Source organism: Lagopus muta, chromosome 7 (assembly GCF_023343835.1).
Source record: "Lagopus muta isolate bLagMut1 chromosome 7, bLagMut1 primary, whole genome shotgun sequence".
NCBI lineage: Eukaryota > Metazoa > Chordata > Aves > Galliformes > Phasianidae > Lagopus > Lagopus muta.
The window spans coordinates 18,228,861-18,245,490 of NC_064439.1; the positions used below are offsets into that span (position 1 = coordinate 18,228,861).

A 16,630-nucleotide genomic window follows, 5' to 3' on the forward strand; every position below is an offset into this window, starting at 1 on the left:
CTTCCATCAGTTCATCATCTCATGGTGGATTCACCTCTGTGGGCTTCCTGTCCCCTGATGGACTGGTGTATCTTGCCCACTTGCAATTCTCTGGATAACTGGTGTGCCTTGGCCATAGACCTTTCTCTGTCTGATGGACTCACCTGGGCCTCACGCTGCTTTCTATTGGTTTCGTGTTCGTTATCTGTATGTTTCTGGTTTCATGAGCTCTGTCCACTGTTTTTGTGTCTTCTCGAAAGGAACAGCTCCTTCTAAGTTTTTCATTGATCTGCTGCTGTTCTTTGTGCACACTGTAGAGAATCTGACTTTGTCATTAAGCACCAGCTGGGTACCCTTCTCATCCTCAGGCTGAGACAACTCCTCTACCTCCAGAACTCAAGGTCCGTAGTAGGTCTCTGAGGGGAGCCTCCTCTTGCCATGGTGCAGCACTCAAAAGAAAAGTAAGTCCGCATTTGCCCACTTCCTTGGGAATCTGTGCAGAAGTGATGCTACCTCTTCCAAAGTGGTGAGAACTGGGGACGGGACTGGAAACTGTCCTGCAGGTAAGCCTGCTAGAAGTTAATGGATGGGCTCCCAGTTAATTCTAGCCTGAAGGCTGCACAGGGAGATGGGCATCTGGACCTCGACAGCACCATTGTGACTGCATTGATGGGAGCCCTGGCATAATAGTTTTCCACACAGGCCAGCTGCGTTGCAGGTGGATCCACCTCCATGGGCTCCGCAGCAGCAGTCACAGTGCCAGCCATTGCTTGAAGGCCATGGGTACACTTCATCCTTCACTTGTTCTTCTCCTCTGCCTCTCTAGTTCTGCAAACCTAGTCTCTTCCTTTCCCCATAAAAATGGGCAACTGTCACTCCAGGTTCTCTTGATTCCAAGCCTGGTTGGATATCATGAGAGATCTGGTAGTTCTGGGAGTGCTGGGCCAGATACAGGGGCTTTTATAAGGCCCCCAGCAAAGAGTGGGGCAGTGGTGACTACCGTTACATTAAGAAGCCTCTGATGATGACTGTGATGGTGGGATTGGTGCTTGGCATAGGATGAGGAGGGAGCTGGAAAACAAGGTGCACAAGGGGAGGTGGAAGGCAGTCCTTGTGCCCAATGGGCAGCCTATCTCTTTCACAAGCAAAATGGCATGGAGGAGCCGTCCCCCAAAAAAGGGTCTCAGCCACCCTAACCTGAATCAGTCTTGCTCTTCCTTCTTTCAAGACTAGGACAATCTTTGAGGCTTCATTTATATTTACGTGTGTACATTTATATGTACATTTCCCGGGGAAAAATAATCTTTTTTTTTTTTAATAGGTGGCTTTGCTGTCAAAAACTGAGTATATCTGCAGAATAGGGAGCAGCACTTTCACCAACATGAGATTTTATGTGCAAAGCAAGAAGGCTAACCCTGTGTCCTTGGCTGCTTCATAAATGGACTTATATACAGTCCCATCTTTGGGCTTTTCAAAGATATCTTGCTGATGTCATGGATTTAAGTTAGATTTGTTAAAGGTCTGCTGGATCGCTTAGCCCTTTCAATGTGGGTCTGTGCAGAGTTATTTCTCATGAAGTATTTTCACTTTAAACCTTTTCATTCATGGTGATTTATTACTGTTTTATTTCTAATGTTTATGCCACACATAGTTTCTCAAAGGATCAATTTTTCAGGGCACTCACTGCTGAAGGTACTCTGCATTTGTGAGACGGCACTGAGATTTGGAGTCATGAGGGAGGCATTATAAAATCACAGGCTGGGAGTTTGGTGATGAGTTGCTAAAATGCATCTTTGTGGGAAATGGCTGGATTTATGATACTGTCTTCAGAGATTACAGACGTCCATTTCAAAACTGAATTTCAACAGTTCCAATTATTTACATCACTAATTATAGCAATATTTACAGCTCCTATACAGGATATTCCTTTCTACTTAAAATTGGCTTAGAGCAATTAAACTGCATTTTTGTCCCTGGCCCCGCCCTGGGAGCACCCCCATGGCCAACAGCCAACACTGTGTGCCATCGGCACTGCCAGGCTGCAACCGGGACACAGGCAGGGTGCAGGGCGTGATGGCTCCCATTATGGCAAATGATTTTGTGCATGTTGGTACACTGGCTAGACACAGTCCTATGAACAGTGAAACATGTGCAGCTGTGCTTGGTGTTTTGATTAAGGAATTTGAGAACAGGTTTGAAGATTGCTGAAAAAATCAATCTTTTTGTATATTTGCAAATGCGTTTTCAGTCAGCATGTAACTACATTACCTGTGAATTTTCAAATGGATGCATGCAGATATTCAACTCAAAATGTCAGTCATGTTTTATGTTCTTATTGCTTTTTAAAAAAATGTTTTAATGGAAATATATATAAAAAACATTTTGTTACTTAGGTACATCATCTGTGCCATATATTTTATATATGGTCCACAACAATTCCTTTTCATGCAGCCAAAAGGAGGTAGAACACAGGAAAAATGTTCCTTTTCAGTGTTTCAGTGATCATTTACTGCAGTGCTGTATGGATTTGTGTGTGATAGGCCTTTGTAAAAACCTGACTCTCAAGAATGCCATGCTAGAATTTTTCCTAATTTATATGCATTAAAACTGCATTTAGAGAAAATACAAAGGTTGCAAAAATGCACTTCTAAAATTAGGATGGACAGGACAGGTATTATATAACCTTGTGAAACTTCACTTTTGTGATCTAAGAATATTTTTTCCCTGTATATCACCATCATAACCTTAAATGTTAGCTGGTCAAATAAGATGAAGCCAACCCTGGATAAAGGGTTTGGTGCATAAGCAACAGCTATTGTGGGTTATCAGTTACATAGAGAACACTGCTATTCATGGAACTGCTCTGCCAAGTGTTGCAAAATTTGTCTGTAGCAAATAAAGCACAGGGCATAGGAAGCAAAGGAAATAGTTATGGATAAAGTAGTTGAATTCAGCCACGGAGAGAAAGGTGTTTCAATTTTTTGCTACAGTTTTTTTTCCTTGTGACTCAACAGCTGTTCAAGATTTTCCATATTTTATCTTGTTTCTTCATACACGTAACTTAGGTCTCTAACTTGAACTTTTTCAAGTTTTAGGATTCTGAAATTGGATACCCTGAGACTATTGTTGCTCTCGATGAAGTGCAGATAATGTCATTCCTCCTTTCCAAGATGCGATTAGAAGGTTAATGACTGATGAAAGATGTAGAAAAACTCCTGAAGAAAGTAATATCCCTACCCTGATAGTAGGATTTGATTGGTCTGGTACAAAAAAGGATACGACTGTGTATAGAATGATCTCTGCTATAGAGAGAATAGAGAAGGGGACCTGTCAAAGGAGAATATATGATTACCTGATTAAAGACAATATCCTAATGTATTTGTACAAGAGGCACAAATTGAGCTTATCCAGGCAACTGTTTCCTAACTTACGAATGCTTGACTTTGCAATCTCCTAAATACTCTTTTCATGCAGCAATTTATTTTTTTTTTTAACATGTGATTTATGTTACAACTGGGGAAGAGGATGGTAAACTCGTTACGAAGAGAGTCTCAAATGTGAAACTGTACAGCAAAAGACTACAAGTTTAGTGATAGCTATTTTTTTGTATATGAAAGTAGTGCTTGCTTGGTACTATATTGGTATCCAATGTTCTGTAGTTACTGCTTTGAGAATGAGAGATATCTCTGTAGTTGCAGTATGTGTGGAGGTGAGCCTTCTTGGAATCTTAGGGGGCAATTGCCTCAGCAGTGGGAAATTTTGCCCAGTTGCTGTGCTGTCTCTGGTCTTGGATGAGGGAAGGCTTTCCCTTTAAGGGCTGAAAGCACTTTCACAAGTGCTTTATTTACAGTAAGAAAAAAATACACTTGCTAGGGGCGCACTCTGTGAAAAATAAAAACAACCATGTTCTTCTGTATTTTCTATTCTGTAGGTAAAATACAAAAGAGACTTTGAAGAAAGCAAAGGAAGAGGGTTCAGTATTGTGACCGATACGCCCGAGTTACAAAGACTGAAAAGGACTCAGGAACAAATCAGTAATGTATGTGACTGCCACCTCAAGTGGTTGGAGGTGGAGAAATAGTGTGTCTGAGAAAAGGAGTGTTTGTTGATGTTTCTGATGCAGTCTGTGAGAGTGAAGAATCTGATTTTGATGAGTGATTTGTGTATGCTAGATTTTGAAGTGTGTGCAACTTTATGCCGTGGACTTGTACAGCACATTGGCAATGTGTGTTCACCTCTCCAGATTTCAAGTGTGCTCATAGTACTTTCTATACCAAAATGCTTTTACACTTTTTTTTTCTTTTTTTTTCAATAATCTGCTGGGAAATAAGAATACTTTTGTATCTTTGATTTAGATATACAAATACATTATGTTATACAAATAACATAAACTGCCAAGTGATTTTTTTTTTTTTAGCAGGGGCTGTCGAATCTTAACCTGCAAGATGAAGCTTTCAAAAATCAAATAAAACTTTAATACTGAGTTTTAAAAGAAAATACATGCAAGACAGTGTTCACACGTTGAGAAGGCAATGGCAAATAGAAAACCTTCACCACATGTTTCAGTAGCTTAGAAAGTGAATGCAAAGTGCTTTCAAGAGTGGAATATTTAAAAATAGGACTTTTCCGGAGTTACGTTTTCACTGAAAAAGTTTCTCATGTTGTATTCATTTGTAATACACATAACTCTCTACATGATGGAGGATTGGGTGACACATAGTGCAATTTATGATACATGTAAAGCAGGTAACAACCAGTGTGTGCTAGGAACACACAGAATATATACTACTGGTTTTTCCTAATTTCTCTCCAGGTTGTTCTGCTTCTACTATAACTTTTCGCTGTGTTTTTTTTTTTTTTTTTTTTTTTTTTTTTACAATTTTTTTTTCAAAATCATTTTTAGTGATAAAATGCTAGCATGGTATCAGATTGCAATTATGGTTATGAGAAGAAAATGAAAATTGTGTTTTTTTTTTTTTTTTTACTTGAAAGAAAAATATTTTTTCAAGTTGGGAAATTATTGGAAAAAACTCACTAAATAATAGGAATTTGTCACAGCAATGGAGATATTCCATTCCTGTTGAAATCTTCACCACTTAAGATTTTGATGTCCAGAGCTGGTCTTTGAGGTGAAAAATTGAGGTTTCATTTCCTGGAGCCTTGGCCATCTGGGAGGGCAGTTAATTTAAGAGCTGTGCAGATGATCCTGTGGGTAGATAAGCTCATATCTTATGTTAATGTTGGGGCCAACTGAAATTTCTGATCTGTGAGACAGAAGGATGCATCCTTCAGAGTGCCAAAAAGCATGGCCATTAAGACTTCAGTTTGGGATCTGGGAAACTTCAGTGAGTCCCTGCTTTTAATCAGCTACATTTTTATTCAGACCAGGAACTTAACTTAGGTCCTCACATGACCTACATAGCTTCTTAGAGCAGGGGTGATTCTTTCGTGTGCAGTAGTTCTGGAACACATCAAGGAGATGAAACGAGCAGTGCTCAAATGCTTAATCCCTTGTGTGGAACTGCTCTGTTAGGAAAGGTCAAGCGGGGTACCCTACAACAGGCCTATGGTATTCATTTTTGGATATTGGTGAACCAAGAAATTTAATTTAGATCTTCTAAGCCTAGTACCCTCAACATCAGCACTTAGGATGGTATGACACAGCTCACTTACATACTCTTTCTCTTGTTCAAAGCAAATTGGGTTTTCCACTGTTGAAATCTGGAAAATTAAAGCCAAATTCAGGATGTTTTGTGAGATGGGAAACAGTTTTCTCCCCAGCTCTATTTTGGATTGGGATAAGGGGTTTACTCTTTTAGCAGAAGACCTTATTGCATAATGCATGATGCTGTCTGGCACTAGAATCAAACATATTTATCTGCCTTTCCAGACCCAGAAATATCTTTCTAAAGGTGAAAACTTTTTTTTTTTTTTTTCCTGTTTCAATATTCAGCTCTTCTCTTATCATTCCTGACTACCCCAGCCTTAACAATGCCAATTTATTCCTTCCAGTCTTAACACAGAGTTGTTTTATTTTCTTGATGTGTGTAGGTGACACAGATTTTAAGTCATGGACTTTATTAGAAATAAATCTAGATAAAATGGAATTTAAAAATGTGCATTATAAAGGAAATTGCATTTTCTTTACATTTCTTTAAATTAATCTCATTTGATTTATAGCCTTACGTCCTAGAAAGACAATTCTGCGTTGACCACAACTTGAATCTAATTAGCAAATTCCTGTAGTATAGAAATGCATTCCACACAGAGTAGCCTTTATATTTAGCAGATAAACAGTATACATCATGGACTAAGGATCTAAATAAGGGTACAAGACATTGAGAGGTAAGCACTTTAATAATTTTAAAATAATTTTTCGTTTTATATGTAGCAAAATGGAAGAATGCATAATATGTATATATATTTAATTTTCAGTTTTGTTTTGATTTCATCTTGAAGTATTAGAAAGTTCTCAAAGAGCCTATTTGAAACAAAATTGTAGCTGCTGCCTTGAGGGGTAAGTGCTTAGCTATTTTTGATGAAAATAAATAACAATGATAGGTATTATCTAGTGGAAACCTTTTTAAAATATTGTCTTTTGCTGTGGTAATAAGTTTTGAAAGGTAGATTAAAACTAATGTAGCGCTCTGATCTTTGAAAGAATATCTTATGCTATCAGTATAAAGCCTATGATAGAGAAGAGAGCAGGGGGAGTGGAAGGAGAGTGGACTGATGGAGGGAGGTTGGAGTTCAGTTGCTATTTTGCCACCAGCAATATGACTTCTGAAGACTTAGCCCAAACTAATGGAATTTGTTTCATAGCATGGTGGATATATCAGAAACAGAATGGGATTTCTTGGAAAAGAAAGAAATGTACTCTCATGTTTCTTATTCTTTTTAGCATTAGAAGCCTAATTGTGTGGATGTATAGCATGCTTGTTAGAATCACAAAGCCTCTCTAGGTCTTTCAGGATCAGCTACTGCAATCTACAGCTGTTGCAGCTTAGTAGTGAGCTAGCTTGAGAGGTGTAAGCCAGGCATACAAGCACGCTAGTCTTGATTGATATAGAGAATGCTACATAAACTAAGCAGCTTTTTTTACTGATGAGTTTGTAGGACTTCCTTTCTATGGCTGAGCAGGCATTTTAAAAAAGGAAAACATTATATTAATTAATGTATGTGAAAATGCTTATAGTTTACTGTATGTTTTCTTTGTCCCCAATTATTTCAAATATAAGGTTTTCATCATTTCTGCTGCAAATGAAGTTTCTTGGCACTGAATACAAACAAAATGTTGGCGTGTTAATATAAACAAAACTTACGCTGTTCATGTAGGGAAATGTGTTAACTTTGTTAAAAACCTAGTGGTATTATTTGTCTATTTAGAACTTTGAGAGATAGGAATTTGATTATGAATGCAAGTATTCTCAAGATTAAAAAAGCAAAACAAAACAAAATGTATTTTGATAGGTGATTTTGCCGATAGGCTAACTGTAAACTGATCTTCCAGGTTAACGTGGTAAAATAACAGAATAATTAAAGATGGCAAAAATCTATTTATTGATTTCTCATAACACATGGCTAAATGAAGAAGTAGGCACTCAATCTAATAATCTTTCCTTTGGGGAAATTAAACACTTAAAACAGTTCACCGCAATGAGCTGCAACTTATTATACTTTTATGTCCAGCTGTATGGTTTGAAGCCTGTTTTATACTTTGTGATAAAATCTTAAATCTGTTCCTGGTAAATCTCTGTACAGTGTACAGCAAAGCAAAGGTCCGTAGAAGTTGAGGTGATGTGAAGCTTTCACTAAGATACAGGCCGGTTCTTGAATAGCAGTCTTGTTAGATTGTATTACTGGAAGGGTACATGGAAGCCTTCATAGGGGTTGTCCTCATTACACTGAGTCCCTATATAGACATTTCTCACTTCCCCCTTCATGCTAATATGACCTTAAATCATGTGGAAGCAAGTAGCAAGCAGCTTATGTCTGTGCCCTTTTTTGCATATGAGGAAGATAGCAAAATTTGCAAAATGTGGTCTTGCAATTTCTTTATATGTAAATTTCCAGCAGGTATAAATTATATGTAAAACTGGAAACTGTGCCTTAGGGTAAAAAAGGAATATAAGAAAACAGATCAGATTTGGTTTACAAAGCGTATTTCTAAGGTATTCCACTTTGGTTAAGACCTTATATGAAGAAGGAATGTCCTTATCAAAGAGAAGATAATTTTATCATTTCTCTATGTAGAGGGAGATGAGCTCTGCACTGATGTTAGTGAACCCAAGTACAATTGATTTTGTTAAAGCTGCAAATACAGCCAGCAAGTTTTATTTCATCATAATTCCAAAGAGTAAATTAACAGAACTCTTTGATTATTTGTATGAAAATAATTTCAAACATTAAATTAAAATACAATTGAATTGTAGTGTAAAATTCCATTTTTCTTAGGTATATATGTTTTGATGATATTCAGTAGAATTTTGCAAATGAAAATCTTGTAACATTCTTAAAGGCTTTTGAATTTGAATATGAGAGATTGCAATGCTACATATTCACTGTCTTTGATTTTGAAATGTTGCATGCTTTAATTTTTTTTTTTTTTTTTATATTAAGCGTTAACTGCCTTCAGTTGAATTTATACAGCTTCAAGGGAGGTGATGGAGGACCAAACATCTGTTTTTTTGGAAAAAAGACATGAAGAAAAAGAATTGGCCATGGCCTCAGATGTGGTGCAAATGTATATGCGTATATAAATATATGTGTATATATATATATATACATGTATAAAACCAAAGGAGGAATTAAAGTCGTATTACTACTGTACTTGTGCACTTCTGCACATCTGTAATTAGAAACTGGTCCTAACAGATACTGAGACATAGCTCCATTTTTGGTATGTATTGGCACAGTTGGTCAACCAGTTTACTTGCTCAAATGTAAGGCTGTCTCTCAAACTGCCAAAACAGACTGTAGAGAAAATTGGCAGAAGATGCTGTGAACAAGGCCTGGAGTTTCATTTGTAGTATTCATGGTGTAATGCCTGCAGATACTTGTCTCTAAGGATTTTTCCCCTGCATTGAACTCAAGTGAAGGAGAAGAATAGCATGAAAGGAAACAAGAAAAATTGATTGCAACATGAATGTCTACATTTCACAAAGCCAACCATGGCACATCAACAAAGAGACTGGGTAAGCATGTTAAACTGCACACAAAAAGAGCTTATATTATTTTAGTGCTGGGATTTTCAGTGCTTCTGATGTGATTCATACTGATCTGACTGTCTCTATATTACTAAGCATGATTTTTGTTGTTTCATTTATAAAATATGCATATGATCATATATGACAACTGTATCTTTTTACACAACAGGAGTAGCAGTTTATGAACTGCTGCATGCATGAAGCAGACATGCAAAACTCAGCTCGCAATGGTGCTGATTGTCTTCTTCCCTTGACAGTTTAATGCAACTTCAAGAGCTATTAATTACTTAGTGTGTTTTTGGTTTAATTCCACACAACTGCATTTCAAATATGCTGCCTGTAACTCATGTAATTAAACAAATAACACTTGTATTCAACCACTTTTTTTTCTGATTGGAAGATAGGAGGTTGAATATGTAATTCCTATTCCTAATATAAGTGTACCTCTGTAAGAAGATGGAACTTCTACTGTGCTCTTATGCAGTAAAACATACACGTACAGAGTCATTTCCAACCTTGTCCCAGTTCTGGGTTCCTCTTCTAGTCTTGCTTTATATATATGCATACAAATAGAGACTCTGAGAAGCCCGCTTGTCTTTTGGCTTTCTGCTACTTTTGTGTTGAAGTATTTTGACTTCTTATTAATGCAGAGTCCTGATAAATGCTTTGGAAATGACTTAGAAAATGAATCACATTAATTTTAGATGACAATGAATATTTGCTGCAAACAGATTCTTATATAGCTTCACATACTCTGTAACTTTCAGAAATTTGTATGGTGACTGAACACATTACAGAATCACAGAATGGGCCAGGTTGGAAGGGACCTTGAGGATTATGAATCTCCAATCTTCCTGCCACAGGTAGGGCCACCAACCACCAACCTCCCCATTTAAAACTAGACCAGGCTGCCCAGGGCCCCACCCAACCTGGCTTTGAACACCTTCAAGGACGGGGCATCCATAGCATCTCTGGGCAGCCTCACCAGCACCTCACCATTCTCATAGTAAAGAAATTCCCCCTGACATCCAACCTAAATCTTCCCTTCCTCGACTTGAAACCATTTCCCCATGTCCTGCTGAAATCTACCCTTTCAAAGAGTTGATTCCTATCCTGTTTATAAGCTCCCTTTACATACTGAAAGGCTGCAATGAAGTCATCCTGCAGCCTTCTTTTCTCCAGGCTGAACAAGCCCAGCTCCCTCAGCCTGTTTTTGTAGAGAGTTGCTCCAGCTCCCAGATCACCTTTATGGCTCTTCTCTGGACTTTCTCTAACAGCTCTCTGTCTTTCTTGTACTGGGGGCTCCAGACCTGGACGCAGTGCTCCAGATGGGGTCTCACAAGAGCAGAGTAGAGGGGGACAATCACCTCCCTGTCCCTGCTGGCCACCCCTCTTCTGATGGAGCTCAGGATACCATTTGCTTTCCGAGCCGCAAGGGCACACTGCTGGCTCATGTTAAGTTTTTCGTCCATCAGGACCCACAGGTCCTTCTCTGCAGGGCTGCTCTCAAGGACCCCTCCTTCCAGTCTGTATGGATGCCTGGGATTCCTCCGGCCCAAGTGCAAAACCTTGCACTTTGCCATGTTGAACCTCATTAGGTTCACCTGGGCCCACCTTTCATATCTGTTTAGACAGAAATCATGCTAAGTGATCAGCTGGAGAGCTTTGAGGATGCTTTTCAAACTTCAGTGTATATTCAACTTAATAATTCTATGATTCTATGAAAAAATCTTTAATTAATAATCATTATTATTATATGAAAGTATTATTAAAGTTAGGAAAATACAATATTAAATCAGCTCCTGTATTCTTTTTGTAATTCCTGTATTCTTTTTGTAATTCTTTTCCTACATTTTCAGTAAAAGATCAAATTATATAATGGCCTCTTGCTCTCTTCACTTCTTCCTACTTTGTTCTGAATGTAGAGTAGTCAACAAGCATTCATCCTTGTGATACTTTTTCATTTATTATATTTTTACTGTGCCAGATAATATCCTTTACACCATAAAATGTTCCTGTGAGAACAACCAGTAGCTTCCTTCTGGACTTTTCCTTAAAGCTTCTTTCTCACTTCTTTACTGTATGGAATCAAATTATTTTCAGTATGTTTTAAGAAATGGGAAGGTGTTGGAATGCTCCTTTATGCAGCTTTATTTACATAAAGAAATACACCATAGAGATTAAAGTATTCACATTTAACCAGTGAGTGGTCCCAGAGTAAACCCTTGCCTTCTATTTTGGCTGTCCATTAGAGGCAGAGAGAGGCACGCCTTTGCTAAGGAATTTTACAGCTATTTACTGGAAAGGAGGGAATCATTGAGAATCTGGAGCAGTGTGGTCCTGTTGCACCAGAGTGACACTGACTTCTTTCACTGTCCACATACCCTTCTCCCAGTCTCCCAGTTTTCTTAATCCCTGTGATGTGTATGACAATAAATCCAAACACATGGGAAAAAAAAAAAAAGTAATTTTTTGACTCTAAAATGCCAAGATGAAGAATACTTTTTGGATGGTCATCTACTCACTACAGTAATTGTGTAGGGATCTGTCAGTACAGGTAGAATTGAATAATGTAGCAAACAGGAAAATTTGCAGGAGTCACATTAAGTCGTATTCCATGGGTGTAGTAAAGCCAGTATCCATCCATAACAAGGTGATGCTCTTCACCTGCTAAAGATCAGCTACCTGGTTCAGAGCAGGAAAAGCTTTAGAATGTATCAGTAACATGTTGAAAGATGACTTATTTTATGACACAAATGGAAAGATGCATAACTCTTCAACGGAAAGAACAGGAGGATTTTTACCAATCAGTACCTGGAAAACAGAATTGTGCCCAAGAGAGGCAACTGTACTTGGAAAAGCTGTTAGTGTTAAAAGCAGGAATTTATAATGGTCATCAGTGGATAGTTTCAGCTATTATATCCCAAACTGCCTGTAAAAGCATTAGGTGTGCAAATTCAGATGGGTGTTTGGGTAAGTCCATTGAAATATTAAACCCAAATGTATAGTGAACTTATGGTAAGCTACAAATATGTGAAAAAAACCCACCTCTGTATCATCAAATTATCTAAAATGGAACTGCTTGGCTGTCAGAGCTGAGTATTTGGGCTTGAATGGCATGTGACCTTGGGACAATTTCTGCTGGAGAAGGAGCTCTTTCAACAGCTCAACAGTGAGCAGTGAAAACTGCTCAAAGAATCCTCTCAACTGTGAGGCTGAAACTGTCCTTAGAGATGTGAGAGGAAATATTTTAGCTTAAGTGGATCTGTGGTAGTTGAAGGAAGCAGATGTGACACTCTTATAGGTGCTTTTAAAATAATCTTATTCCATCTGGCTTTGTTCTTAGACTCGATCAGAAAAAAAACATTTTCACTCTATTTAAAAATAAGGTTTTTTTTAATGGATAGTAATGCTTTATGATTATTTTTTTTCCCTGCGGTTTCAGAAGTCTTTTTAATATAAGAAATTAATGTTAATATTCCTTATTTTCTTCTGTATAACTGTTTTCATATGAAATTAAGTGATTGCAAAAACTGTTGAGCTTTATGAAGCGTTAAAATATATCCCAAAGTTTCTAAAAGTTTTCAGTGATGTTCCAACAGAGAATAGAATAGTCTTTCTGATTCTATTTCAATTTCTAATTGAAATAAATAAAACTGACAGAATGACTGTAACCTTGCTAACTGTACTGACAGTATAAATGGAGCTGTGTGGTGGAAATAAAACAAACCATCTAGAGATGTACCTAAAGGTTAGCATTTTATAAATAGAAGGTTAGAATTTAATAAATTACTGTTTAAATGGATCAACTCATGCATGAGAAATGAATGCTAGTTGTAAATTGGATGCAAACCTGTAGACTTTAAGGGGAATTGAATCAACTGGTCATCTAAATTTCTTGATAGAGATGTTCTGATATGTTTTCCCTTTTGAAAAACAGCAACAAAGGTAAGTATTACAGAGAAATAATTAAAACACATGTTTGTGTTAGGTTAGAACTGTGTCATTCAAGTTCAGAACTTCTTTGAAGTCATTGTGTTCATTTATGTCACTGGCACTAGTAAATTTTACTTTGATATTGTTAAATCTGTATTTGGTTACACCTGTGTTTGAGTTGATGGGATGCATACACATCCATACATAAGATGCACTTTAATTTAGAGTGGTCTCCAATCTAGAAGAATACCTCTTGGGCTTTTTCTGTTTAAAATAATAGTAAAAAAGAAGTATCTAGTTTGTTTTACCTTCTTTTTATGATATAATATTCAGATTAAGTAGCAGGGCAAATTTCTTATGAAAAACATCAGCAATTTAAGAAATAATTAAATAATCTTCAAATATATAGTGCAGTGTTTAATGAATTTCATTTTAATCCATGGCAATTACTGTTTCTTGTCAGCAGATGCAGATGTAAAACCTTACGTTAATATGCACTTACTGAACATCCTAATTGGAGTCTAAAACAGCTATGTAAGTATAAGCACGGAATTGACAGTTAATTTCTTTTCACATTTTGCTCCAGTATTGACTAGCACATGCACTGCTTTGTACTGCAGTTTATGCAACAACAAAAAAATCAGTTTGTAATGAAGACAAATATAAAAAGTGTTCTTTAGCAGCTGTTGTAGGCATCAGTCTCTTATCTGACTGAAGTGTTTTTGTCTTAAAATGCAGGTGACTTCAAGACTTGGTTTATTTGGAAGGTTTCTGATGTTTAAATGTATGGTTTTGGCTTTTTCTTTTATGGTACTATGCAACTAAACAATTATGATCTCTCCTTCCCCCAGGTTTTTTCCAATGTCACTTGAATATATTTAAGCAATATCAAAATCACTCATTATTTTTAATGAGAATGTATTTTTGAAGCCCTTGTTTTACATACAGTAAAAAGAAAATGAAATAAAATGTTCTTCCACAGTAACTCAACTTGGGAGCTAATTAAGTTTTTAGAATGCCAAAAAATTAATTAGCCCAAAATCTGAACATCAGGACTTAGTAACTCCAGAGATCCTTGAGTAGTTAAGTGCTTGTAAGGAAAAGACAATTCCTAATTTCCTCGTTTCCCTATGTTGTCCATTTCATTGCAGCTTTTAATTCAGCCTTATCTGATGTTTTTGTACTGCACATCAGTTGCTAAGGCAGCATCTTATGCAGTAAACCTCCTGCTGAAGAACAAGATGCTCTACTTCTTCTAAAGCTAATACCATCTTTAATCTTGATCCCTGGAGATTTGAATGTCTCACCCCTATAATGCTCACAGACTTCATTGACCTTGACAGCAGGGGAATCTGGTCCTTTGTGGCACTCAGTTATTTTTTTACATGTTAACACATGTGTCTGTGATTTCCTTAGGCTGTCAGTAGTTGCAGTAGTTGTGACAAAGCCAGCACTGTAGTAAGTGTAATGATTAAACTTTTTAACAATCCTGACACAAGAGAGGAAGTAGACAAAGTTTGCATGTGACATTTCTGCTTATGTCTACAGAGATCACAGAGACTGAGTTTACTTTTCCAAAAAACAGATTAGACTATCACAATATTGCTTTCTGTTTCAGTTCTGTTCAAACAATGGTTTAGTTTCAGAAATGTTTGTTTACTCCTTTTTAAGTTCTTTCTCTGTCTTATGCCAATTTACTCCTCCTGTTAGCAACCACAGTATTTTAATGTAAATCTTTTAAGTATTTTTTCAGATCAGCCTTGAGTTATTTTTTTTCCTCCTGTCTTTTCACATTTAGTAAGTTAGTAAGCTTGTGTGGCTAAATACTGGCTGTTGGGGAAGACCATTCTGAAGAAAATGATATTTGAATGGTGATTATCTTGAACTTCAAGGCTGGTTGTCTTCAGCCTTACTGAGCCTCAGTCCTGCTGCCCCTGCTTTGTATCTGTCCTTCCTTTCTCCATTAGAGAATGATGGCATAAATAGAAACCCTAATCATTTTGGCCAGTCCAACCCTTTTCCAGCCTTAAGAAGTGAAGTACACTTCAAACTCATGTCTTCGGTGATGTTAACTTTTTTTTTTTAAAAATAGAATTTGGCATTATAGGGTAACAGTTCCCAATTTCCAGAAAATGAGTAGGTATATGGTTGAGAAGAATAGTGGGGTTGGTGTGAGCTTTGGCACAACAGATTTGATCTTTGAGGAAGAAGGAAGATTGGAATATGAGGAAGCTGTGGTAAGATCCACCGTGTGCATCAGGGCAAGATATAAGTGTCTTCAGGGCTGTTACTCAGTGTACTGAGCAGAGCTGGAGCCATTTGGTAGCACTGTTCCTACTGGCACCGCTAATAGGAAATTAAGGAGTCAGGGAACTTGAGAAGGTGTATCCAGCTCACCTCATGTTTTCTTGTCTGCTCAGCTGGAAGACTTGCTCTGATGTGGGGTGGGTTACCCTTGTCTTCAGTGCTGTGAGCACAAGGGAAATGACCAAAGGGTTTCTTTACCTGTACAGAGAAGGCTGTAGATATGAGCAGGGCAAGAGCAGCAGGCATGGAATGAGGTCACTTGTTTGGCATTGCCTTTTGTTTAACATTCCTTTCTGTGCAGCATGTGGTTCTGGCTCAGATAATAGCTGGCAAGCTGTCTTGAGTCGAGAAATTATTAGCAGTTGGGTTCCTTTTCATCAGAAAATTACAAGTTTATGGTGGAAAGGCTTAAAAAAGCTTGGTGGTGATAGAAAATTTAGCAGAATTATTGGCTCTGAAGATTATGGCAAAAGATATGAAAGGCTCAGTGTTGAGGGATTGAAGATTAAACAATTGGTGTGTCTCAAAAAGGGGTAGATACTGAGAAATCACAAAAGAAAATTAAACTTTCTGTATGAACAAAAAGCCAAGTGGGATATGCATATAAAGTAACAGGTAGCATGGAACAGGACAGGAGAATTTGATTCTTTACTCTGTCTTAAAAGGTAAGAGTGAGGAATGTGGAGAGTAATTTTCAGGCATTGTGTTTGAAAGAAAAACATGACTTCTCTTATGATATCTGATTTCTCTTCTGGTCTTTCCATTACTTTCTGTTATGGACTGGAAAGCCTTTTTGAGCCCTGAACGACAGTTTTTTGAAGAGATGACTGAGATGCAAATGTAACTGGGATATGACAGATAGTCCTTACCTATGTAGATCTTATTGGTGTTATTTTTTGAGTGTTGTTATTAAGGTATTTGGAAACTAGCCAAGACATAGTAAGACTGAGTGGAGGTGAAGGCTGCTAGGTATTTAAAGGTATTAAGAGCCTTTTAAAGCAAAGAATAACCACCAGTGTTCTCACACAGCCACTTCAGTTAACTGATCAGATATTCAAGAGTAAGATGGCAGTTTAGCTTTGTCTGGAAGTGTGATTTTCAAGTGTATCCCCTAATTAGAGCATACAAAGTGGAGCAATTACAACTGAAACTAAACTGAGTGATACGCTCTAGCTGTTAGAGCATATATAGTCCTTCAGACC

At 37.4% G+C, this 16,630-nt stretch overlaps 1 protein-coding gene across 3 annotated transcripts in view; it reads left to right on the plus strand.

Moving 5' to 3' along the window:
* Positions 1 to 16,630, plus strand: part of NEBL (nebulette) — a 239,758-nt gene that overhangs the window by 106,007 nt on the left and 117,121 nt on the right. For 2 of the 3 annotated variants that reach the window (XM_048950462.1, XM_048950463.1), the window contains exon 4: positions 3,911 to 4,018. In XM_048950462.1, coding sequence (XP_048806419.1) covers positions 3,911 to 4,018 — 108 coding nt within the window. Of the gene's footprint in view, positions 1 to 3,910; positions 4,019 to 4,950; positions 6,497 to 8,598; positions 9,174 to 9,952; positions 10,049 to 13,587; positions 13,656 to 16,630 lie in introns of those variants that run through there. The other variant, XM_048950458.1, reaches the window with a different exon arrangement.